A 24601-nucleotide genomic window follows, 5' to 3' on the forward strand; every position below is an offset into this window, starting at 1 on the left:
TTCATCAGGCTGTAAATATAGAGCCTCACTTCTGATTTGATGGGAAAATAAAGTTTGTTTTTGTTTAATAATAATCAAAACCATACAGTTTACTTGCTCTAATAGTAATAATCAAAGTGACACAATTATTCAAACAATTACTACATCAACAAAATAGTTTTCATCGTGTGTAATTTGTGAACGAAAGAGAGAGAGAGAAAAAAAGATTATTGAAGAGAAAAACCAGAAATGATTTTGTAAACAAATAAACTATTGTCATGTGTTGTTTGCGCTTGTGAAAAGTCTGGTGATGGCACATTTGAGAAACACATCTCCTGTGTCTTGTTAAAAGATTTCAGAGAGGAGCCAAAAGTTGTTTCTTTCTCCCTGGCAGCCGTATTCAATACTCCAGCCTGCACAGTGTGCTTTTCCAAAGGCCAGCTGTCTTACTTACAGTTACAGGCCATCTGGATGCAGGAGTCTGCCAGCTCTCACAAGACTGAGAGAACATGGAGTTTCTCTCAAGCACTGCTCATCTGTTCATGTCATCCATCAAACCAGACACTGCCAATGAAAGAAGTTCCAACCACAGCAATGCAGATTCAATTGTTTTATTAATATTAATATATAGATGCATTCTGTGTTCTTCCTGTGTGCCATTTGCTCTGATCTTCATCCTTCAATACGTGGCCATGTGTTATAGGATTGTTCCCAACTATTTTTTAAGGCTTACTGCCCCCTGGTGTCAATCTTTGAGATGACATGCTGGATGCTACCAACAGGATATGATGCGAGTTACAAGAAAAGAGCCATTAGCAAGAAAAGAAGAATAAAAGCACACACACACACATACAACTGAACACTTCACTTTCACAGCTCAAGATCATCTCACGGTAGGGAATATACATATACAATTTTATTTAGCCAATATATATTCATAGCCTGTGTACAATAATGCATTCTTGAATTGGATTTGTGCCTGTTTTCAAAACTAGAGGAATAACACAAATCTACATTTTTATTTGATAGCTTTACAACATAGAAATGTACCCATTCAAACTGCAAATGCTGTATGCACTGGGAAACAGTTGTGGTGTCTTTTTTTGGAAGCACGCCCCTTGGCCATGTTCTTTATAAAAACTGTGCTTTCAGTACTGAACAAATACAAAATTAGCATTGTGTTCATGGCTCTTGAGTGTTATTGCAAAGCCTGGTAAAGGGAGGTGACTATGCTGATGCAGTATTGCTGTTGTGTTGTGGTCTGTAAATACTGCCCCCTCTCTCTGCTCGACCAGTCCTCACTCATCCTCTAATGGCCTTTAAACTCCTCTTGGGCTGACCTGTCTGAGCCTCATGCTGGCCGGTCTCTTCCCTGTAGAATGCCTTTTCAGTGGGAAAACCATTTCTTAGGTCTCTGTAGTATGATATAGTATGAGTGATGGTCACAACTGTCAACACACACACACACACACACACACACACTTTTCATCATTACAATATGGCACAGAAATGTACTCCAATACACGACCAGCACCTGACTAGACAACTCCTGCAGCAAAGGCATCATAAAGCATTAACCACTGACGACAAGTTAAGAATCATCTGTAAAATGTCAAAATGAAAAAAGGTCAACAGAAGAAAATGTCAAATATAAACAAATCATTGTTTTTTTTTATTAAGCATGCAGTCTATGGAGCTCTACATACAGCATATCCAAAACAAAAAACCAAAAGAAAAAAGAAAAAAAAACAAAAACAAATAACCAATGCACTCATTAAGAACCTCTACACAATATTCGAAAGAAATCAAACAAACAAAAAGTACACAACTTAAGAAAACTGATGAGTTTACAACACTATTAAGTACTGCATATATTTTGGGGTTGTTCATTTCTCACCCAAGACTTGACAACCAACGAGTGTTATAGAGAAAGAGATACCTGCTTTACAGAATAGATTTATATATTTATATATATATTTAGTGTTTATGGAAAGTCAACAGGCTCAGAATGAAAACTGTGCAAAGAAGCTTAAAAATAAAATGTCAAGCTTAAGAGGACAGTGGGCTGCATTCTCAGCTCAAACAAAAAAAAAAAGAAAAAAAGGGGGCGGGATTAGGGGGTTTGATCTGAGTTTGCCTCTCCTCGTACTTTGGCCTGTTGTACTATTTGGAATGAACCAATCAGAACTCAGCACCGGCCCGCCAAAGACTACCTGAATAAGTCATAGCAAGAGAAAAAGTTAAAAACTCTCATAAGGGGAATGACATGTTTCACACACTGTTCACAGATGCCTGTAGTGTTTAAACACTGGCTGTGCCCATGAGAGACCAACATTTGAGCCATGTAATCTCCCACTTGTGTCGTGCAGTGCTCAGTCAAGCAGGACTACGGTGTACGCTCCCTTTCAGTTTACGCCTGGACATCGGCCAACCCCAAAGCAGGCTTCATCGTCCCGTCTCACCTCCTCTGCCCGAACTCAAAAATGAAGTCACGAAGAGAGAAAACACACACACACACACACACACACACATACACATACACACACACACACACTAACAAAAAGGCTCACAGTCCCTCTCAGCCTATAACACGCAATTGCCGCACACACACACGCACACACGCACACACACACAGGTGTTCACTCCATCTCCGTCTCTTACTTAAACAGAAGACAGTGGGTGGGTGGCAGGGTGATTTGGGTTTCCTTCATCGGTACAATGGTATCTGTTAGTGGTGTATGGTGTGTCCTCACACTGACACAGAACTGAAGGCTCAGCAGGTCCTAAGGTCCTAATATCCGCTCTTCAGCTTGAGTTCCTTATACTAAAATCCGTCTCTTGCCAAACGCTTGGCTGAGCACGTGACCGTTTGTGCGCGCGCAGCCGTGCACGTTAACCCGTTTAGCGCTGGTGGACGGGGGGGGGGGGGGGGGGGGGGGCGCGGGGCCTCACTCAGTGTAGTGCATGATTGATTCGACGTAGTTTCCGGGGAAGAGCCCCGTGGTTCCGTTCATCACGCCCTCGTACCAGCCGTCGTCATTCTTCTTAATCACGTAGATGATGGCGCCCTCCTGAAACGTCAGCTCGTCCTCCTTGTCCTGCGTGTAGTCGTAGATGGCAACCACTAAAGCACACGGAGAACGAGGGAGGAAAACGAGAACGGAAAAGAATGAGAAAGAATCGAGGCTGCATTTAAAAAAATAATAATAATAATCACACCCTGCTTCTCATTCACCCTGGCTACTTTTCACTAACTATTTACACTAATAATGTTTTATTATAATGAGATTTTAAACACATAAGATGACACGGGTGCTTTTGTTCACACGAGAGTAAGGGCGATCGAACAGAGTACAGAATTTATGATACATGTAAAACACTCCGCTGGCTTCTCTCACTCAAATTCTGACGGATTTCTCTGATCACAAGCACAGCAGCAGCTTCTCTTCTCTACAGGGGTTATGTTCCCACGATCATTTTATTATTTATAGAGTTGAGCTGTTAAATATATATAAACAGTGTCTTATTTATCGTCTTTAGCTGTTTCATATGTTCAAACAGTGTCATGTGTTTTATAGACGTGATGTGTGTGCATTTAACTGCTGAGTAACTCCTTCCTTTTCTTTAAAATCACACCTTTCTCTAAGTAGGTGCGCGGAGCCCACGGAGGGTCCTCCTCGGCATAAGGGTCACTGTACTCTACAACAGCCGACTCCTCCTCCTCCTCCTCATAGTCCTCTGGAGGAGGAGGTGGGGGCTGCGCCTCCTCGAACACTGGCTCTTCGGCAGGAGGTGGTGGAGGAGGTGCATCTGAGACTGGAAGAGAGAAGGAAAAATCATGATCATGAACACGGAGCTGTACCGAGAGCACAGCCCATTAAGCAGGCAGGGCACACGCACAGTCCGGGCTCATGCAGGACACACAGGGCTGTAGGTCTGTTTCTGCTGGAGGACTGAATGGATGCACTGTGGCAGTGGACAGACTAACACAGAACAGACATTCACATACTGGCAGGGGGAAAACAAAACACGACTCTATAACTGCCTGCTACCTCCAGCACTAATAAGGTCTCAGTTCCAGCTTGAGAATGACTTTCCAATTGAATGTATGTTATTAGCATATAAATCAGTTACACTTAAAATAAAATGATTTATGGTTTCGCATGGATCTCATGTGAGAACCACAGAGTTTTGGAGTAAGGTTTTTTTTTCTCTTCATTAGAGGTGGAGTAGGAGCAGATGGGAGAGTCTTGTATGCAGTTAAGACTGGACAGAAATTATGGGAAAGTCAAAGCCACTTACTGGTCTCCTGTACACGAGCCACAAACCCGGTCAGAGGCAGTTGGGGAGTGATCTGTAGTGAGGGGGGAGGGGGGGCCAGAGAGGCTGCACACACCATACACACAGTGGACAGGACAATACACGTGTGGGTGGAATGTGGAACAATAGATAGACAAACATTTGTGAGAAACAAAGAAAAAAAAAAGGTGAACAGAAGGGGGAAAAAAAGAGTTGGAGAAAGAAAGAGAAGCCAGTTAGTTTAGTGTGCAGACAAAACAGGTGCTCGCCTCCATAAACAGCACTAACAAAAGCTTAGAATGGGCTTCACTAGTGACAGAGCCAGCCATTCTCATTCCATCATTCACACACTCTCTCTCTCTCTCTCTCACACACACACACACGGCCCCCGTGACTATGACTACAGACTATGTCTACACACCCACACACATCTCTGTTCTTACATGGTGAACAGATATGAATAGCTTGTCCATGAGAGAAATGTTAGAGAGTGTGGATGGAGCAAAGCCAAGAGCAGGTGTGGTTATTAACAGAGAAAAGCACCAAAAACCTTGGGGCTGAACAGAAACCGCCGTTCAGTTCCCCATCACCGCTCCTCCTTTACCTCGAACCTCTCTGTCATTTCTCCGTCTCTTTTTAATGACTGACTGAACTCCCCTCACCTTTAAAAACACATCGAATCGTGTGCTGAGACTCTTATGTGGTGAAGCGCAGGACCCGGATGATGGCGGCTTGTTGGCGGCCATCGTTCCCGGGGCTGTGCTGTTGAATGTGTGTGTCGTGTGGTCTTTTTTTTTTTTTCCAGCTCTGTGTCCGAGGTAGGTGAGCGGCGTTTGCTGAGTGAGACAGTACCTTGGCTCTGGGTGTAATAGGGTCCTCCGTTCTGCTGGCTCTGGGGCATGCTGGGTTGGCTGGTGACGGATGGAGGGCGGCGGTATGGCAGAGACCCCCCTACGGGTGGCGCCACCTGTCTGGGCACTGGTCTGTTCATACTGAAGAACTGAGGTGTGGTACCTGGGCCAGAGACAAAGACATGTCAGCGATTGCCACCAGCTACCCATGCAGAGAGGGTAAATGACACATTAACCCCCAAAACCACACAGTGAACATGTTTATGACAGCAGATAATTCCCTCTCATTTATGGGCAGTGTTAATTCATGACAATCTCAAAGAAAAGGCCAGCATAATTCTACCCCAAACAATCTGTGTTGTGAATACATGCTGTAATCTAACTGATATTAAATATCAAATTTGATGCTGGACAGACACACACTTTCAGACTGAGCTGGAGAGGACAGAAGACTGTGAGTGAGCTGTGTGGGATAGACACACACACACACACACAGAGCAGCAGCAGCAGAGTTCGGTCAGTGTAATAAGCTCTGATTCACCTCTGGAATGCTGTGTCCATCACAGCACCCTCTAAGAGATGGTCACAATCCACGTAACACCTCTACCAAAATCTGACCAGACGTGACTCACACCTCTGCTTTACCTCAGACATTCACCAAGACATTCAACAAGTGGTCAGTCTTAGTTAACACTTTATTTACTGAAACTTGTGGTCAGATAGGAACAGAGAAATTTCACTCTTACGACGGCTAGTCTCCACCGCGTTACTGTGTAATTTGAAAAGAAGAATGGTATCGTGATGACAGGTGTTCTGATGAGAGTGTGAATTATACACTGAGGCTTATTAAAACAGATGCTCTCTGCTCCTGGAGCATACAGCTCAGTGTCAGTGAGCACTCCGTTTCCCTCCCTCCATGGTCACTGTCAGAGCTCCAGGAACGAGAGCAAAAGGGTTGTTCCCAATGGAATATGCCAGGAAGGGGACGGGTTCCCACGCCAAACAGAAGGCTGAAGATGGGATATGGAGAGACAGACTGATGATTTAGAGTCGCGAACCACACCGTAGTGGTCTATAACTGGGCATCAATGGGATGATACTGGTGATGGGGTGGGGAGACGAAAATGGGCGGAGCCTGGGTCGAGGGGGCACTCACCTGGTACAGGGGTGACACTGGTAGTGGAGGCGGAGCTGGCAGCAGCTGCAGCGGAAGGTAGGGGCTGAGAGGGAGGTGGGGCCTCAGTAGCAGGGGTGGGGTTAGGGGCAGGGTCAGGGAGTGCAGGGGGAATGTCTTGGGTGTGGGTGGAGGTAGAGGTAGAAGAGGCGGGGTTAAGTGAAGCAGGGGGAGGGCCAGCGGCCCCAGCAGACGAGGCTTGACAGAGGAAACACAGAGGAGAAGAGTGAAGGATAAAAAGAGAAGGAAGGGAACCAGAAGACAGAGTTTCTGTCGATGTGTTTTTGGTCAAGGCGTTCAGAGGGACCACATCACCAAATGTCTGTGCTGCTTCAGTCAGCTCAGATCTTAGCCTTTTTCTTTTTTTCTTTCATTATATAACACGAATCCACAAATGACCTAAATAAAAACTGAAATCTTCAAGACTCATAACTCAATGCATCATCAGAGCTCTTTCACCAGGTCATTTCTGAACAAGATTCAATTCAATTCAGGCACCGCAATTTCTCCAGCTACATCAGATGTATCATTAGGGATACGTGTCAGTAGCGATATACTGTAGGTGAACTAATACTAAGGACATATGTCTCATAATAAGAACACAATCTATGACTTTTAAGGCCCAAAGGGCCCTTCACAATATGTCTGGCATCACATACATACTGAAATGCTTCTTCAAACAAACCATATTTTCAGACCAGGGTATGAGTTATGCATTACAGCCAATATTTCAAAATATCACAGACAGACTGTTGGCAGGCCTAAAAAACCCAGCTGTCATCTGTGCTCAATTCTTTTCTCATGGACACTCGTTTTCTGGAACATTCTACAGTAGTACTCCAAAAAGCAAGCCTGATCGAATTGAATTACTGGACGAAACATTTGGACGCCCGTAACTTATATTGAAGACACATGACAATATTAGTTTATAGCATACAGGCCTGTCTCATCTATTCAGCTAATGAGTAGACAATCATATGCACTTGTTTATTTTCTTTTCCTTTCTTTGAAAAAACATTTAATACATATCAACATTAAAAAAAAAAACAAAAAAAACACACAATACTATCCCTAAGCTGAAGTTCGAAAACCAGAGAGGGGAGGCGAGGGGAGGTGTGAGGTAACCTGCATCTGTTTAGTCAGCTATTAGAGAACTAGCTGGCTTATTTCTCTGATACACTATAAGATATCACACACTGTGTAAGTTACTTCTGTCAGCAGTTAGAGATGTGAAACCACACAACCAGACAGGTTTACAGTAGATTAAAGCGTACGAGGCGTTACCTGGAAATGCGCTGGGCGGGGAGGGCGTCGGTACGGCGATGGGCACCCCGACGCTGCCACTCCCGCTGTTTTCCCGACTGCTGCTCCGACTGCTGGGATGACTGCCTCCACTGCTCCCACTGCTGCAAACAAACATGACAGAGCCTGTAACACACGCACGTGTGTGTGTGTGTGTGTGTGAGCGTGCACATACCACTCTAACACACATACAAATATATGAACACATTACACCATTTGGCACATCCTCCAGTGGGCTGATGGGAACGCAGATGATGGAGATAAGTCTTTGAAGAGTTAAAGTGGACAGAGATAAAACGCGTCAGGCCCAGACTGATGTGAGAGGCAGTGACAGAGCAGTAATCCTCCAGAAAACGTCTATTTGTGAGGAAGTCTAAGCTCATAGTGACGCTCTTATTTGAACACTATAGCCAATACAAACTAACAGCACACACACACGCACACACACAGGTTTCAGTCTGCACCGAGTGTGTATTTCCAACTCTGATCTCAGAGTCAGGTAATTGAAGACAGCCATCTGCAGTTTTGTGTTTCCCTCAAGACCTAAGTGTCTATGAATAGCTGAATTTCTCTTGGTTACCGAACAAATAAAAACCCCAGTGATGGGCTCAGAAATCAGAGGAATGAAGACAGAGAAATGAAGACAGACAGAGAGAGAGAGAGAGAGAGAGAGAGAGAGAGAGACTGAGAGACTGAGAGAGAGAGAGAGAGAGAGAGAGGAAGCACAAGAATCTATGGGCTGGTGTGAAAAGAAGATGGGTTTCAAGAGGAGAATAGATAGACAGAGCTAAACAAGAGCTGCAAAACCAATCTGCAAAATGGAAGCAGTTGAAGCAGAAAAAAAACAAAACAAAAACAAACAAACAAACAAACAGTGCAGTGCAGAAAAGGCTAAATGTCAGAACAGAGGGATGAGGTGAAGGAGTATAGGAGGGACAGAAGGATCAACCTCATCAGGACTTAAAGGGAGAGACATGCAGCCTGCCTTTGCCCCACTCCAGATTCATATGAGCCCTCCAATCTACTGACCTGAGCTATCTGTAGAGACATATAACCTTTACAATACACACTACAAAACATCATCGGCGTCAAGTTCGAATCCACGCGGGATAATGCAAAACAGTGTAGACTGGTTAAGTCTTTCAGCGGAGTGTTTTGAACATTCCCAAGAGCATCTCAGGTTTATTCTCTCTTCTCTCAGCTCTGCAGCTTCTTCATGTGTGAGACATTTTCACGCAAGATGTTCAGTGGCATTTCCAACACTGAGGCAGATGGGAGAGAGCGAGAGAGTGAGTGAGAGAGTGAGAGTGCGAGAGAGAGAGAGAGAGAGAGCGAGAGAGAGTGATGGAAAAAAAAATGGCAGCAGTCGCTGATTCTTCATCCAAACTGACTGAGGTGTGGGTGGAATTGCGTATGTGTTCAAAGAGAGAGAACCGAATGTGTTCTTCTGAGAACGAGACACAGGCATCTCTTTCTGTGAAAACCCTAACAGACCCCAGTGGATCCTCTGCTCCCCTCTGCTGCGGCTTCCTGCTGGAGCCTGCAGACGGCTGTATCCTCCACAGTCAGAACGCAGGGGAGAACACAGCCACCGCGGTTACATAAACTCACACGCCACGGTGGAGACGGACCTTTCAGAGAGAGAGAGGTGGGGAAAAAAAAAAAAAAAAAAAAACAAAAACACACTGCTGGTTCAAGACTTTGTTTTGAAACAACCGAACCACCAGATCACAAAAAAAAAAAAAAAAACAAGCAGAAAGAGGAGGCTTCCTGAGGAGAGCTGTATTGTTCAAAAGGCTCAAATTTTCCACAGTAGCTCAGCAGTGTTGTCTCAGAGTCTTGGCAGTTCTCCTCAGTGCTTATCTGTTAGGGCATCTCTCTAGAACAGCTGCCATTTTCAACCAGAGAAACATCTCACTCCAACAGGTGCTCACACCCTGTGCCATGCTGGGACTGAACAGTTTACATTTTAATACAAATCCAAATTCCTGAGTCAAATTTGGCGCTGAACGAGGACAAATGTATGTCCTATAATTACCTGTAGTGTCACATATTCCCAGTTTACCTCAACCTGCTTTACATTTGAAAGCTTTCAAAACTCCTATTAGTGTTAAAAATGAGTGACACACACACACACACACACACACACACACTCTCAGACACACTCAGCAGTGTGCGGAGAGAGACACTGATATGCTTTTCCTATGGCGGTACACTCAGCAGGCGGTTGCGGGCGGCTGGGGGTACCTGTAGGTGCGGCTCCTCTGGTTAACCGATGCTGTACGCACAGGACTCTGGACTGGCATCATATTACGTGTTGGGCTGGGCACATAGTCGTTAGGAACCACGGGCGGACGGACGGGCTCTAACGTCCTGTAGGGGGAGTGCCGTCTATAAGGGGAGGAAGGGGTAGGGGGTGGGGGCAGCAGGCATGTGAAAGCAAATTAACATCTTGTGTGTATGTGGGGGGGGGGAAACAAAAAAAAAACCCAAAACAGAGAAGGGTGGAGATTCGCAGTAACATGAAACACATCAATGCACTTTAGTTGACTAGTACATAACATACAATAGTAATGCTTTTGATGTCTTGAATATCCTTTCATCAGAGTGATTCAAAGGCTAATTAGAGTGCATAGACTGTGTGATTACAGTACAGAGCGCAATCTGCCAGCCATTGTTCTCTGCATGCCAAAACTGAATTACATAATACCATTATGGATTATGAATTTCAGACTGGGACACACAGGCATTAAACCAATAGCTCGGTTTTGCATTAAAACAAATGGGTGTGTTTGTATGTGGTGACAGATCAACGGCACACAGTTGTAAAGAACTGGGTTGGAGTGATCATGGAAAGGGGGGATTTGGGAAAATATACCGTAAAAAGGACAGCTCTCACCATGAAATTCCTCTCATCAACCACGGAGAACAACAAACAGGAGAAACGTCTAAAACCACTCATACAAATGACTCTGTGGATTAGCTATGGTCCCAAACACTTAATAAATTAATCTCTCGTTTACCCTCCTCTCTCCCTCTCTCTCTCTATGCATAGGACAACTTTCATTCAGTTTGAAAATGAGTTAAATAAATAACAAAGTTCTCTAAACCAGTTCATGAAAAAAAAACTCTGATGCACTCAGACATAAAAATACAAAACACCCACAGAAAAATCCCTGTGTCTGGACTGTTACGCTGAATTATTGGATCTTTTCAGTGAAAGCTGAACATTACTAATGACACGATGTGTTGCAGATAAACACTACTGAGAATGAGTGTTGAATGTTCTGTGACAGGCACCGCCCCGTGAGAGAGCAGCAGAACTGACCAGTGAACATCCACTAAAGCACAGCATTAATGAAACCAGAGCAAAGGCTGCTGTCTCTGTGCGTCTGGCTTCCATTTGAAAACTAGTGGGACAAAAATAAGAGTGAAAAGAGGGTGAAACACTAAGCTTTATGATTTTTTTTAAAGAAGAAAACATATCTAACAGCATGTATTTTTCACCCTTTTAGAAATAAACACAAGTGAAAAAGGCCAGAGATGAAGACCCATCCTGAGATTAAAACTAGACTGATGTGGATTTCAAAGGCATGTTTTCCATTGAGAACTCAATGTAGTCCAGTCCTCACTGTAATACTTGCCCGGGCAGTACTAGCCCACAAAAACGAAATAACTGGTCCAGAAGAGAAACTGTCTGCTTGACTACATCATGCCAAAGTCCCTTTACATACCCGATGGTTCCCTTCCCTGGCAGGGGGGGGCTGGGTGGTTTCTGAGTGGGGGGGTTGCTGCGAGACAGGCCCACCATCTTCATGTTCTGTGCGCTGACCTGAGAGGACGGAGAGAGAAAAGCAGTCTAATTAAACCGACACAGCGACAGATACAGATACCTTAAAGGTCAAAGTGTTCGTTTTGCCATACAGGTCCAGTTAATCACCCTGTGTTTCCCTGTCACTGAATATTCAACACAACATTTCTAGACAGCTTATTTAAATGAACCAGTGCTTACCTACTTTTTTTTCTGTTAACATTTTCATTCCAATTCAATAACGTGGCTGTATTAATCCAAGACCTTTTTAATTTGGGTAGCATGGCATTGGCCAGGCTGGGGGTAAACCTGTAGACTAAGTGTAACTATCAGTCTAGTGTTAGCTAATCCTCATATTTTTTCATTTGGCCAATATAACTCTGGGACTAGGTCTCTGAGAAGAACAGGAGAGAATTTGTGTTGCAGTGTCAGGCAGTATCAAACCCATTACACACGATGGTGGTTTGGCAACACATTTTCAAAATGTCTCAGAAGTTAGTGAGGCAGTAAATCTGTGTGGTTCTCAATGCATCTTACGTAACTACGGAAGGTAAGACAGAGCGTTTGACGACAGATCCAGAGAAATAAAGAGATCCAAACATTGTTGAATCCAACTGAGAATCTGTGAAGTACTGACAAAAGGTCAAGGTGGTACAATGGCCCCATACGCCAAAAAGGGGTGGACTTGTTTGGGAAGACTTCATGCAGTCCCTCTCTCTCCTCCTCTTTTCTCCTCTCTTTTCTAAACACAGTGTGGAGGGCCTGGGCCAGCAGTGTTGGCAGTGGAACAGTCACCTCACACTGTCAGGCACTCTCAAAAAGGAAATGCCTCGTACCACTCACCACCTGACAACTACACACACGCTGAACTGCTACAGGAGGGTGACTGGACAACACATACACACACACACACACACCACACGCACGCACACATATACACACACACACACACACCACGCACGTGAATTAAACTACGCTTTTCAGAATGGGGAAGAATTACGATGATTTCTTAGGCATTTGTTCATAATGCCATCTTTGTTGAAGTTAGTATTACTGGACTAGGACAATCAGCTCACCATTCACTCAGTTTATCAGTGATTTTATATTGTTTAGGAGAGCACTTCATACAAAAGCACTCAGTGAACAGAGTTTTTTCATCAAACCATCAAACAGTTTGTCAGTAAGAAATTACACCGTCCTCCTTTCCCATTCTGTTTACCATCTCCAAGACATTAAAAAGCCCTTACCTTGAACCTAAGCAACCACTTAAATCATGAATGAAGCCCAGAGAAAAGGCAAGGGAGAAGCACAGAGAGGTTAGTGACGGCTTTGAAAGACAAGAACAAAGTTATGTGACAATACAAGTTAGTATCAGCAAAAATGTTCATTAGTAGCAATTACAAAAAAAACCCAACAAACAAACAAAAAAAACAAACATGTATACATGCAACTTGTTCCCCTTGCTGACTACAATGATTGTGCCTGTGTTTCCTTGCTTTGATTTCAGTACCTTGACTCCATGACCAATATCGTCCAGTATGTTGTAGTCAATAGGCTTGCGTATGTATCGTACTGGCCTCTCAGGATTGGCTGGGGCGATGATTTTGTGAGTGCGGGATGTGTTCTTATTGGTGGTCAGAATGCCAATCTCCCTCCTTGCCACTTTTTCCTTGTGGATGTCCACCGTCTGGAGGAGGAAGAGAAGGAGAGGGAGAGAGAGAGAAACACAGAATAGGCATGGAGTACTCCATTAACAATGGATGGACAACCAGGATTTTCCTGTGAGACTGCCAACATGATACAGGCAAAACGCTGATGGAAAACAAAAGAAAGAGGGCTAAGCACTGTGGAAAGACAGAAGGAAAGAGAGAGAGAAAGAAAGTAAGAAAGAAAAGAAAGAGAGAGGGGGAGAGAGAGAGGGAGAAAGAGAGAGAGAGAGAGAGAGAATGTGTGTACACATTTGGGGTAATGATGTTATTTTAACATAGCCTTGTTACCATTTCATAAAAGGGGAAAAATGAAGCTTGAATCCCCTGTCTGTGTGTGTGTGTGTGTGTGTGTGTGCGCGCGCGCGTGCGCAGCGTTAGCACTCCTGACAAGCTGAACACCATTTAGTGAGAGGCTGATGTCAGAAACCCAGCAAACAAAACAGAGTGATTAACAAATCAAGGCTGCTGTGTCTGCCTGTGATCTCTTTTGACTCTGCACTGCTGAAGGTTTTTCTCTAAAAATCACAGAGGGAGAATTAGATGCTGCTGCCTCCTCCTAAAAAGGGCTGAATGATTTCAGTAAAGGTGATCAGGTCTGACAGCGTGTGACAGTCCGTGGCGAGAACAGAGAGAAGTTGAGAACAGATAGTGAAAGGCAGCAGAGAGAGGCGTAGAGAATGAAAAAGAGAGTCATTTGGACAGTGGATGCTGTTATTTTAAAGAGCTGCAAGAGACATGGTACTGCACTCAGCTACAAACACTGAAACACTGCATGTTCATGCTCGTCATGTGTCGTGTGAACGTGCGTTTACAGCTGTGCGCGGATGACAAACGAATGTCAAGTGGTGTGGAAATGCAGTTGTGCAGACTTTACATGTTTCATTCAGGGAGCGTTAAGCAGACCAGCAGCTGACGCTTTAAAAATGCACTGCTTTGAAATACGCTGAGAGGCAATCAGAACTGCATGGTGCTATAGAGTGTGTTAAGCCCAAAAAGATCTGCTTCAAAATCTCTCCATAAAGACATTGGGAACTAGTGCAAAGCAGTTAGAAATGGTCCGTCCAAATTTCATTTGAGAAAGTTGCTGCTCATCCAATCAGGAATACAAGCCAAACAGCTCAGAAGAGGAATTCAGGAATGAGGGACAAGGGACAATAAGATGCCTTGGAGTCAGATAGAGTACAAACATGTGGATACAGTTAAAATCCTTTTTGTGGTTTATAACAGTAATAAAAAAAAATAAATAAATAAATAAAAAACCTCCAGTGAGGGGAGAGACATGTTTTTGGGGCCAAATACAGATAGCTGGTTGGAGAAGGGGGAGGGGGACAGATACAATAGATAAGTTTTGCAGCATTTAGGATAAGACCCGTTTCAGTTCAAAAAGATGAAGTCTAGCTGGTGTTCCATTACAAGGTCATTTCACAGGATCAAAAAAATGTATCATTTGCATTAAAAGTATGTATCAAAATCTGCCATGAATGCACTGAGAGCTGCCATTTTTAAACTTATCTGAGTGGTTGACTCTGCATGAAGCATAGATGCAAATAGTGTTATTCCATAGGACAGATATTAATCAAATTAGGCTTGGGCCGACTCTCAAACAAAGTTTCCTGTAGTCAAATTAGATATCTGAGATCAACGAACCAAGTCAGCTGTGTCTATCTAATTAAGATTAAAACAGCCGAAACCTTTAAGGGCAGTACTTAGCGGAGCAGGTATATTAGATGAGGTGTGAAAGGGGGGGGGGGCGGGGAGGGAGAGATACCTGGGAGATGTGGTTGACGGAGGACTCCATGCGGCGTAGCTGGGAGGCCTGGATGTCCAGCATCTGGAGAACATTATTGGCTAAAGTGTTGATCAGATAGGCAACGCTGGCCAAGGACTGAGTAGTGTAGTTTTTGGTTTCCTCTAGTGCTCTGTGCTTGTCAGGAGACTATGGTGAAGAACAAAGAAAAAAAAACACAAAAATTGTATCACAATTACAGGAGATAATTTGACAGTATATCTGAATTTCCTGGCTTAAGGACATATATTAGAGCGTGTCTTTGTGTTGCTGTGTGTGTAATGTCAGGAACTCAGCATTTCTCTTTGAGCAACATTTGTGGCAGCACATCACATGACCCCAACACTCGGGGGTTGTGAGCCCCAAGCTAAGCTCTGTGTGTGTGTGTGTGTGTGTGTGTGTGTGTGTGTGTGTGTGTACGAGCGCACATGTCTGTTAAATACAATCAGCATCTTTGTCCTACTTTGGTACAAGGAGGGGACAGACCCAAATCTGTCTTTACACCACAAAAAATAATTAACAAAAACAAACACTACAATGGCTAAAGGAATTCCCCCTTCTCTGATGCCTCTGTGGCTTCAAAGCAAAAAGATACTGCATTGTACTCTATCTGCAAACATTTTGCTTACTTCGGCTGTCTCTACTCTTCAGGAATTTGAGGGCTAGATACTCATTTTTAAAACATTTTAAAACAGAGACAGTGGAGAGTGAACTGCACACACACACACACACACACACACACACACACACACATATATATAGATGTAGAGACAGAAAGAAAGGGAGGCATGTAGGTCAGAAATATGCAGCTTCCCTCAGGGCACAGTATGACATAGTGACACTAATGTTCCCGCCCAATGCACTACCCTTACTGCTGACTGGCCAACAACCATGACAACACAGCTGACGTGGGACGACCACAGGGAGAGACAAAACCATTGTTTAAGACAAGGTCGTGACCCGGTCGTCAGTGGGGCTAGAGGCATGGGGCCAGGTCACGTCAGACCAGGTCTTCACCTAACAGGTGCAGGCTGATATAAATGCACAGATCAGCACGGTCTATCGGGGAGAGTACAGAGAGAGAAAGCCGGGAATGCTGGCCTGAGAGAGACGAAGCATAAGTCACTGAACACTGATTACCCATAGACGGGTCTGCTGTCAGAGAATGGAGGACAGGCACTGATGAGATTACCGTGCTGGAACAATGCGGAGGAGGATAATTTACTCACTTTCTCCCACTCCGACACACACACACACACACACACACACAGAAAGAGCTGTTGAGGGTTTATGTAACATCCTGGCACTTTGCATATTAAAAACTCCTTTGCTCTGTTCAGAGGGACGGGGGACAGACTGATTCTTATCAATCATGAGGGTATACTTGAGAAATACAATAGAACCGCTCTCTCTGGGCACGTCCTATGAGAGAAGGCTTGAGAGCATTACAAATACATACGAGGTACTGCTGCACTGTACCACACCCCCATCACCATCACCCCCACCACTACTACAATCACCCCCACCACCACTACAATCACCCCCACCACCACTACAATCACCCCCACCACTACTACAATCACCCCCACCACTACTACAATCACTCCCACCCCTTCCCCCCCCTGTCTCAGGCCTCTGTTCCGCCTGCCTGCTCCTGCCACTCGCCTGCTGCTCTTCTAATCGTGACCTAGTTGGAGGGTCCGTTTTCTCTCGCCTGTAAAAAGGAGTATGGTACAGAGCATCTACAAGACCCCACAAAGATGCACTGATTCCTCCTCATGTATGTAGGTATGGGGGGGGGGGGGGGGGGGGGTTGCTGCCGGCCCGAAGTGAAGTTTTTTTTTTTTAGGGCTGATACTACCGCCGATTATTATTAATGAAGGAGAAAGATAACTCATATTTGGGGCTGATGTTCGCATGCAGTAAATAATATAATTTTTTTTTTTTTGTCTAAATTACACTAACACAAACAAGAAAACAAAACAAACACATGAAATGGAATACTTAGAAAAAAACACAACATTCGAATATTACATTTAAACAATAAAGTGCATGGGGCTCCCAGAGGGTAGAAACATTTGAGCAAACCCAACGGAAATTTTAAACAGATCAAGATAAATAGTTAAACAAACAGCTTCCCTAAATAAAACAAATTAAAATAGTAATAACAGAAATATGGGCAAACAAATATAAGATGTGCATGGAATCCGACCAGGCACTAACCTTTAAACAAACTGAGTGAAAATATATTAAAAAAAAAAACGTTAATAAAACCTATCCCAAAATATATAGTATTTCAATTAATTCCACTGCATAAGTGCGACCTGAATTACACTGCATACACTAGGAAATCTTACTGAGTTTACAAACAACGCCGGTCAAGTGTTTTCTTCTTCCTGTACAAATAAGTAAGTGATGTACAAATGAAATGAAGCCCTTCTCTCCTTCAAGTCCCTGTCCTCCAGTAAACCCTCAGTGGTCCCAATTCAGCCACACAAAGCCCTGAGAGCAGTCTTCTATGGGCCATGGCAGTGCAGCCGGTGAGAGTGGCAGCAAATCCGATGTCGGAGTCATTTTTAATTCAATCTGCGACTGTAGCATGCTCTTCTTTCTGTAGCTTTCAGCTCTCAGAACACAGAAAATGCTTCTCCGAGCTTGTATTTCCACCATCTCTCCCATAATCATGGAGAGGAGTGTAGACTGGCTATTTATTCAACATTATCCAAGTTCCAACCAACCTGATGATGCTGTGGGCGGGACAGTGAGCTGCAGAACAAAACTCTACCTTTCAGAGAATGGTGCTTGCATCAGAGGAGCACACGCGTCACGTGAAGAGGGACTTTTTTTTTTATTGGCAACCGTATCAGTCCAAGCAACAACTTCACTAATCGAGAGACTGAATTCAGATCTGATTATCGGGCAGAACGATAAGTGGTCCACCACTGGTACGGAGAACCTAAACTGGGAGTCAGAGGTGATACCTGAGGATAATCTGGAAGAGAACATGACCTGGGTATGCCATTCACTATCAGCTATTCAGTTGCTCATAAAAGTCTTAACAGTTTCAGACCTATCTGTGTACAGAGCGAGGACAAGCCCAGATAAGCACGATAAAGCTGAACTCCAACAGGGAGCAGACGCCTCCAAAGTAAATGTCTAGAGAGAGAGACAGTCATACCTGAAGAGAGGCACTTGAGGGCAAGTAAAGGAGAGGTCATAAATACCAAAGTGGAGACGCACTGTTATTCAGAAATATAGGTTGTGCGACCTGTATTTAAGTGGGCATGACTCTCCTAAATGCTGTGCTATTGTGTTTGGATGCCTTCAAGGGTGACTCATGGGTTTCCTTGAAGTCAGCAGCTTGTTATCCTACATGCCCACAATTCTGCTTGGTTTGGAGGAGGGGGAAAAGGCTGAATTAACCACACCAGTCGATATGTTTTTCCTGAATCCCTCTCTTCACCGTCATGCTTAGTTTCAGGCAGCTGCTCCTTTGTTATTGATCTGTGAGTGGCCCTGTTGTTGGGCCAGACTCATACGGGATTACGGCATATGACAAAATCAGTTCACAAAACTGTCGTGTACAACCTCCATGACTCCAACACAAAATGAGTTCAAACGAACCACAAAAAAAAAAAGAGGCCATCAAATCATTAGCACCGCTACAGTGAAAGTGCTTCGTGACAAAGGAAATATGTACTGACACAGGATTTCGCCCTTCTGCATTGGAAAACAGTCGTATTTTTTATGTCTTTATGTCTTTTTGACAAGCGTACATTAAAGGCACTGTTGTTTTTGTTAAGCCTTTGTTAAACGGTGTTTTCAGAACTGCAGAAGTGCCATTCTTTTCTTTGTGACACACTCAGGGCATAAAAAATCATTCATCTGAAGCGAACACGAGTACAAAGACCTCTTCTTCTTCTTCACTGCCCGGCAAGTCTTGCCTGTGTGTCCACTGAGAGAGGCCACCAGCGCCCAAACAAACTGCCATCCTTCCCTTAAAAGGACTTCTTTTCTCTAACATTAACAACATGAGCTGGGGCTCAGGGCAGCGGCACATTGCTGAATGGGTCTGTGGGTAACAACAATTCAATCGCACACTCCATGTCAACGCACAGATAACACACAGAAGCAATCTGTGTAAAATCGCACGGTCCGAGAGTCCGAGACAGTTGAGGATCTCCAGGAGTTTTTCTGAGGTCTGAGGTCGTTTATCCCTCTCTCTCCCTCTCTCTCCCTCTCTCTCCGTACAGAGCGCTCTGTTTGCCAGAAGAATCCCATTTTAGCTTGGCAGGTCTGCAGCCATCTCTCCATCCTGCTTTTCAAACAGTCATACTGCACAATTACCATAATTACTGCATCCATCATGAGAACTCTCTAATCACTGTCACCTCAACCACCATTTGGGGGGAGGGGGGAGGGGGGGGGGTGCATCTGTAAGACATATTCATCCTTTAGATAGTCAACATGAAATGCACTGGAGAGGGTTTTAAGCTATGTGAAACAGAATTTCTCTTTACTGATATACATTCTGAATGGACTCTTCAGTGACCCTGGTTTCATTACTGAGAGCTTCTGTACAAATGAAGGAAACACTCCTTGTCGATCAAGCTACTCGTTCGTTTAAAGACCGTCTCTTGGTTTCGGACGGCAGTGAGAGCGTTCAAAAATTTAATCTCTAGAAACGCTGAAAGTGGCTCCTGACTGATGGTTAAGAAATGGAGAGCCAATGGGGAACAGCATCTGTTTCCAAAATAGCAGCAGGGTACAGAAAATAGGTGAGCTTCAGTTAAAAGTACACGCCAGCGTAGGTACACGACCCTTACCACCTCACAGGAAACCAGTCAGAGGAAACAAACAAACAGGACACTTACTAAACCAAGGTTATTCAGCCCAGGGCTCAAATAACAAATGTAAGATAAGACTCAAAAGTATTCATTTACACTGTATTCCACTAGTATGAGCTGACTGAAAAAAAAAAAACACAGCTAGTGGAAAGTGACGATAAAGCCGTCGTGTTACTTCTTAGGCTATAACTATAGAGGCAGTAATTTTGAAATCACATCTCCCATTCAAACAGAAGAAAAATCTCTCCGGAAAGATCCTCGGCATCCTTTGTTTTTTCTCTTCACTGAAATCCTAAAAACTGCCCATCTCTCCAAACTCAGAAATCTCTTCTGTCGTTTCCCATGCAATCAACACTAATCCACTGGGACAAATGAAGAGATGAAGAGTAAAAAATAGTTAGGCTCCGTCATGTTGTTTCCATGGTCCCAAACCACACAAACAATCCATAGAAGGGACCACGCCTGCCCAAGCACCCCAAAAATGTTCAGCACACCCCATTCTGCTTCCCTAACCTCAAGCTCTACACGGCATTAAAACATGGTTCCAATTTTATTGGCCCAATTAGTTGAGGGATTCTTCTGTAAGACTTAACCAATCCCAGCTGTGAGGAGACCATGCAGGAGATCCCAGATCCCCCCCCCCCCCCCTCCTCCAAACCAACCCCATCCTATAACAGGCCTGGTCCTGCACATCCGCAAACCCTTCATACCCACACCACTGTTTGAAGGAGCACAGCAGAACTGCAGGGGCAGTCTGTGGAGCAGTGAGGCCCAAACACCAACTGCAACATCCAGGACCAGAACAAGAACACCAGAACACTGAGTACAGAAGAACAGAGCTATATAGCAGGGAGGAGACTTGTGTTGTTTAAAAAGGGGTTACTTAACTTCTCTCAGATTTCTAAAAAAAAAAAAAACAACAACAATTAATGCCATGCTTATGTTTCACGTTAATCCTGAGAGTAATTAGTTTCTTAATGTTGTGGAGAATGGCACTTATTGCAGACTAGAAGCATTAGTCTGGGGGAGAAAGATTCCCAGTTCTCACCAATCACTGACTTTCATATGTCTCTCTTCTCTTTTTTTTGCCTGTTTCTCTCACTTTATTTCTCTCTCAGCTGAGCTCTGAGTGTGTTAAGCTAAATGATGCTTAGCGAGGGTCTAGGGGGCCTGTGTTTGTGAATGTGGTTATTGAAAAGTGTGTGTGTGTGGTTGTCTGGTGTGTCTGTCCTATAACACAGACATTAAGGACATACTGGCAGCAAAAACACCATGTCCCTGAGGTAGGGTCAGTATGTTTCAAACAGGGACAGACGTTATATTCAACCACCGACTATAGACCCACTATCTTTAAGTAAACACAGCGTGCTTGGCTGACAGTGGTTCACCATTCATCCTGTATGTTTATTTGGTTACAAAAGGAGAATGCAGTGGTATATGTGAATTACAACAGGAAGAGATTTCAGTAAGAGAGAAACAAAACGCCAACTAACTGATTAGAAATCAATGTTATTCCACTGTTTAAAAAAAAAAAAAAAGGAGGCAGGGGTAAATGCTCTTTCCTCAGGAAGACAGAACGGAATCCCTGAGAAACTGCCAACGTTTACAAAAGGAAAAAAGTAAAATGGAAAATCTTACTCAGGGGGCCACTCGCATGTTCAGTTTAAAATATCACATGCATTTTAATTCAAGCCTCTGTTCTAAAAGCCAATCGTCTAAATATTTAAAGGCTGCAGGGAACAGAAAGAATCGCAAATAGCTTTCAGCTATTGAGTTTGACCAGGAAAGTCCTCAATCCAACTGCCTCAGAGTAAGCTCTCACCAGGGTAAAACAGCAAGGGACACTAAAGGCAGGAATGGTACCGTCTACACGGAGTGCAACTTTAAGGTCAATGATTCAAAAAGAAAAATGTCTGTTGTTAAAAGTCTGTGTGGACCTAGTCAAACAAAAACTGACAACAAATGATGACAGGCTAACAGATTTAACCATTCACAACCTCCAGACCTTGAAGTATGGCGTCATGTTTCTTTTCTTACATTCAAAACAAAGCGTATAGATTATCATCGATTTTAAAACATGGCCATGTTCACTGGAACATAAACAGTGCGACAGACTGGAGGACACATGTAGACATATGTTGACAGATGACCTGAGCGCATACACACAGACACAGTTTTTATTTATATATATATATATATATATATATATATATATATATATATATATATATATATATATAAACTGGGATAAAAGACAGTGCAGCTCAAAGAACCAAAGTCTGCTTTGAGTGGGTCGTGTCGTGAACAAGTCACCATTAAACGAAAAAGAAAAAGTGAAATTTGACAGAGGACCGTCGGCATTAGACTTCTGAGGCCGTAATCTCAGAGGGAGCATTCTGTTTCGACTTATCTAACAGCCCACTGGACATAACTATGCATTATGGTCTGAACACGAGTTGCGCCCACACAAAAACTTCAAATGCCAGGAGGAAGAGAGCATAATCATTCAGAAGATGCACACACTCTGCCAGCATCCTTTCTGTGGGTGGTAGAGAATGGGATAATAGGAACAACAGGTGTCCACAAACACAAAAGTTGGCTTTGTGTAACGCACGCAAGCCTCTGCGAGGGAAGCACAGCCAGGCTGACTGCTGAGGTAATAATTTCATCTGTGTCCATCAAATAAAGAGACGAATAAAGGAGCGTTAAGGAGTGGTCTTTTTAAACTGGTGAGCCATTTAGTTCTTTATAAGTAGTCTGTGCCACTACCCTCCTGTTTGTTTGACTTTTTAAGTGTGTTGTTTTTAAGGGTTAGTCTGAAACTCTGAGATAACCGTGCTGACTTCAAGTGCAAGCACAAACGCACATTAACAACACACATTTTTAGTCAAGTCATTCAAATGAGTTAGACATAATACCTGCCAATGGCGACTCCAACCTTACTGAGAACAAAACTACCACGAGTGAGCATTGACCAGAGGACTTAAAGGCGGTGCTTGAAATCTTGCAGATATATGTTGCTGTCATCCTTGTATCAGACACCAGTGCCACTGGCGCGACTACACACAACAAACCGTCAAACATTATAGATTTTGCTGCGTCCGTAATAACTGTTGTAGACCGTTAATGTTGACTTATGTTCAAATATAGGTGTTATAATTTGTCTAAGTAGAGACAAACAAGCTTCGAAATAACTGAGAGCCAGATTCATGTCGGCCAGTGCAATTCAAAAGTAAAGACCTTTCATGGGGGTATGTACGATACCGAAAACTCTATGCGTCAGCGTTAAGGGGGTAAACAACCAGTCCAACACTTTGCTGCACATCAAGCGGTGCTTCATTGTAAGTTCAGACATATTTAACAACGACACCTACACAAATATATCGCTTTGAAGCACTTGCATAAACAGTGAAGTAACAATTTTCCGGGTCAAGTAGTTTGACAAGAAGAATGAGTACCAATAAAAACAGAAACAAAAGTTTTTGAGATGCTCGATGTATAAAATGTAGACTATGTTGTAATGCACTTAAGTACACCGGTATAGAGAAAGCAGTAAGGCTAGCTTAGCAAAAAGCAGACTATTGAACGCACCGCTTAGCTCGCTCGTTCACAACAGAACTAACGTTACGCTCTGAAACGCTAGGGAGCTGGACCTGTTTAATTACAAACAAATGAGGTTATCAAATATTAACTTATATAAGTTAGCTAGGTACGGTCTATGAGCAATGTTATCTCTTACTATATCTACTATGTAAGAAGTCCAGCAGTCCTTGGGGGGAACAGAATACTAACAAGTACCTCGCTAATTCTTATGTACTAGCTCGGCCAAAGTGGCGAAAGCACTAACGCCAGCTAACATTATTCCCCCCGCACACTTCTTCAAGTCCAGGCGATATTGAACGCTGCCAACGAGTCAGTATGCGCGGACATCCATTTTTCGTGAACTTAATGTATTACCTGAATGTAGTTACTTTCGCAGTACTCAGCAACTCTCTCAAGATTTGTAAAACTATCCAGCAGTGCTCTCCGTCCTGCAGGAATTTCTTCTTCCAAGAGCATCTGCAACTCCGCCATCTTTACATCTTTCACACACTGATGCACGAGCGCTCTCTTGCACAGGAAGCGGTAGGAAACACAGTTTTCCAGTTTCTGTCCGCCATTCAGAACCTATTGGGAGCTGAGCAACATTGAGGAATTTCAAGATTTGGAGTAAGAGCAGAGTGGTTAAAAGCTTTTTAAAGCATAACAGAAATGCAGTAGAGAGACTTTAAATCCAGTCGAGTGACACAGCTTCTCAAAGCAGAACGCCCAGATAAACAGTTGTGTCACCAGGAGAGCGCAACAAAGAATTTTCAGCGTCTGTAACAGGTTCTAAATTGACGGGTTGATTTTAAGCCTTGATGACGCCACTCCCAGTTACAGTACCGGGAAAAGATACCTTAACATGGACAGAAAGAATATCAGCGACTTCATGCCAGTTTTAGACACAGGGATTACAACTAAAAACACATTTATTCAGTACCAAGGTTTCAAATGTATTATACTGTATATACTATGCTGACACTGGCACTGAATGACTCAGACATTTAATGACTTCTGCTTGAAAGTAAATAAACCCCTGCTGGAAGAGGCGTACAAGACTCAGGGTTGTGTCTAAACAACACTCACTGGCAAAGAATAGGAGAGTGGAAACGAAAGCATTAATGCTGAACTACGCCTACTCCATAAATTTAAAAAATGAAAACATAGTGGCAATTAAAAAAAAAAATGCATGTGCATGTGACTTACCTGAAATAAGTCAGGAGGTATGCAGAAGTATTTTGAAAAAAAGGGAGACTTGCAG

At 43.6% G+C, this 24601-nt stretch overlaps 1 protein-coding gene across 7 annotated transcripts; it reads right to left on the minus strand.

The window, feature by feature from the left end:
- Positions 1–2927: 2927 nt before the first annotated feature.
- On the minus strand, positions 2928–23832 carry abi2a (abl-interactor 2a). 7 transcript variants are annotated; one of them, XM_030785955.1, is made up of 11 exons: positions 23716–23832; positions 14894–15061; positions 12927–13103; positions 11340–11437; positions 9853–9996; positions 9677–9679; positions 7588–7709; positions 5131–5292; positions 4282–4365; positions 3616–3795; positions 2928–3103 (listed from the first exon to the last, which is right to left on the minus strand). In XM_030785955.1, the coding sequence occupies exons 1-11, from the start codon at positions 23830–23832 to the stop codon at positions 2928–2930; spliced, it is 1431 nt and encodes a 476-aa protein (XP_030641815.1). The 7 variants fall into 7 exon arrangements, with proteins under 7 accessions (XP_030641815.1, XP_030641814.1, XP_030641816.1 ...); XM_030785954.1 differs by lacking the exon at positions 9677–9679 and having other exon boundaries at positions 7588–7706; XM_030785956.1 differs by lacking the exon at positions 4282–4365.
- Positions 23833–24601: the final 769 nt, after the last annotated feature.

Source organism: Chanos chanos, chromosome 10 (assembly GCF_902362185.1).
Source record: "Chanos chanos chromosome 10, fChaCha1.1, whole genome shotgun sequence".
NCBI classification, from domain to species: domain Eukaryota; kingdom Metazoa; phylum Chordata; class Actinopteri; order Gonorynchiformes; family Chanidae; genus Chanos; species Chanos chanos.

Coding starts and splice junctions, on each gene's coding strand:
- abi2a (XM_030785955.1), bottom strand. CDS start 23,832: ATGGCGGAGTTGCAGATGCTCTTGGAAGAAGAAATTCCTGCAGGACGG. Junction 5,293..7,587: donor CCCGCCCAGCGCATTTCCAG/GTAACGCCTCGT, acceptor TCTCTGGCCCAG/GTACCACACCTCAGTTCTTC. Junction 3,104..3,615: donor GCGCACCTACTTAGAGAAAG/GTGTGATTTTAA, acceptor CGTGTGCTTTAG/TGGTTGCCATCTACGACTAC.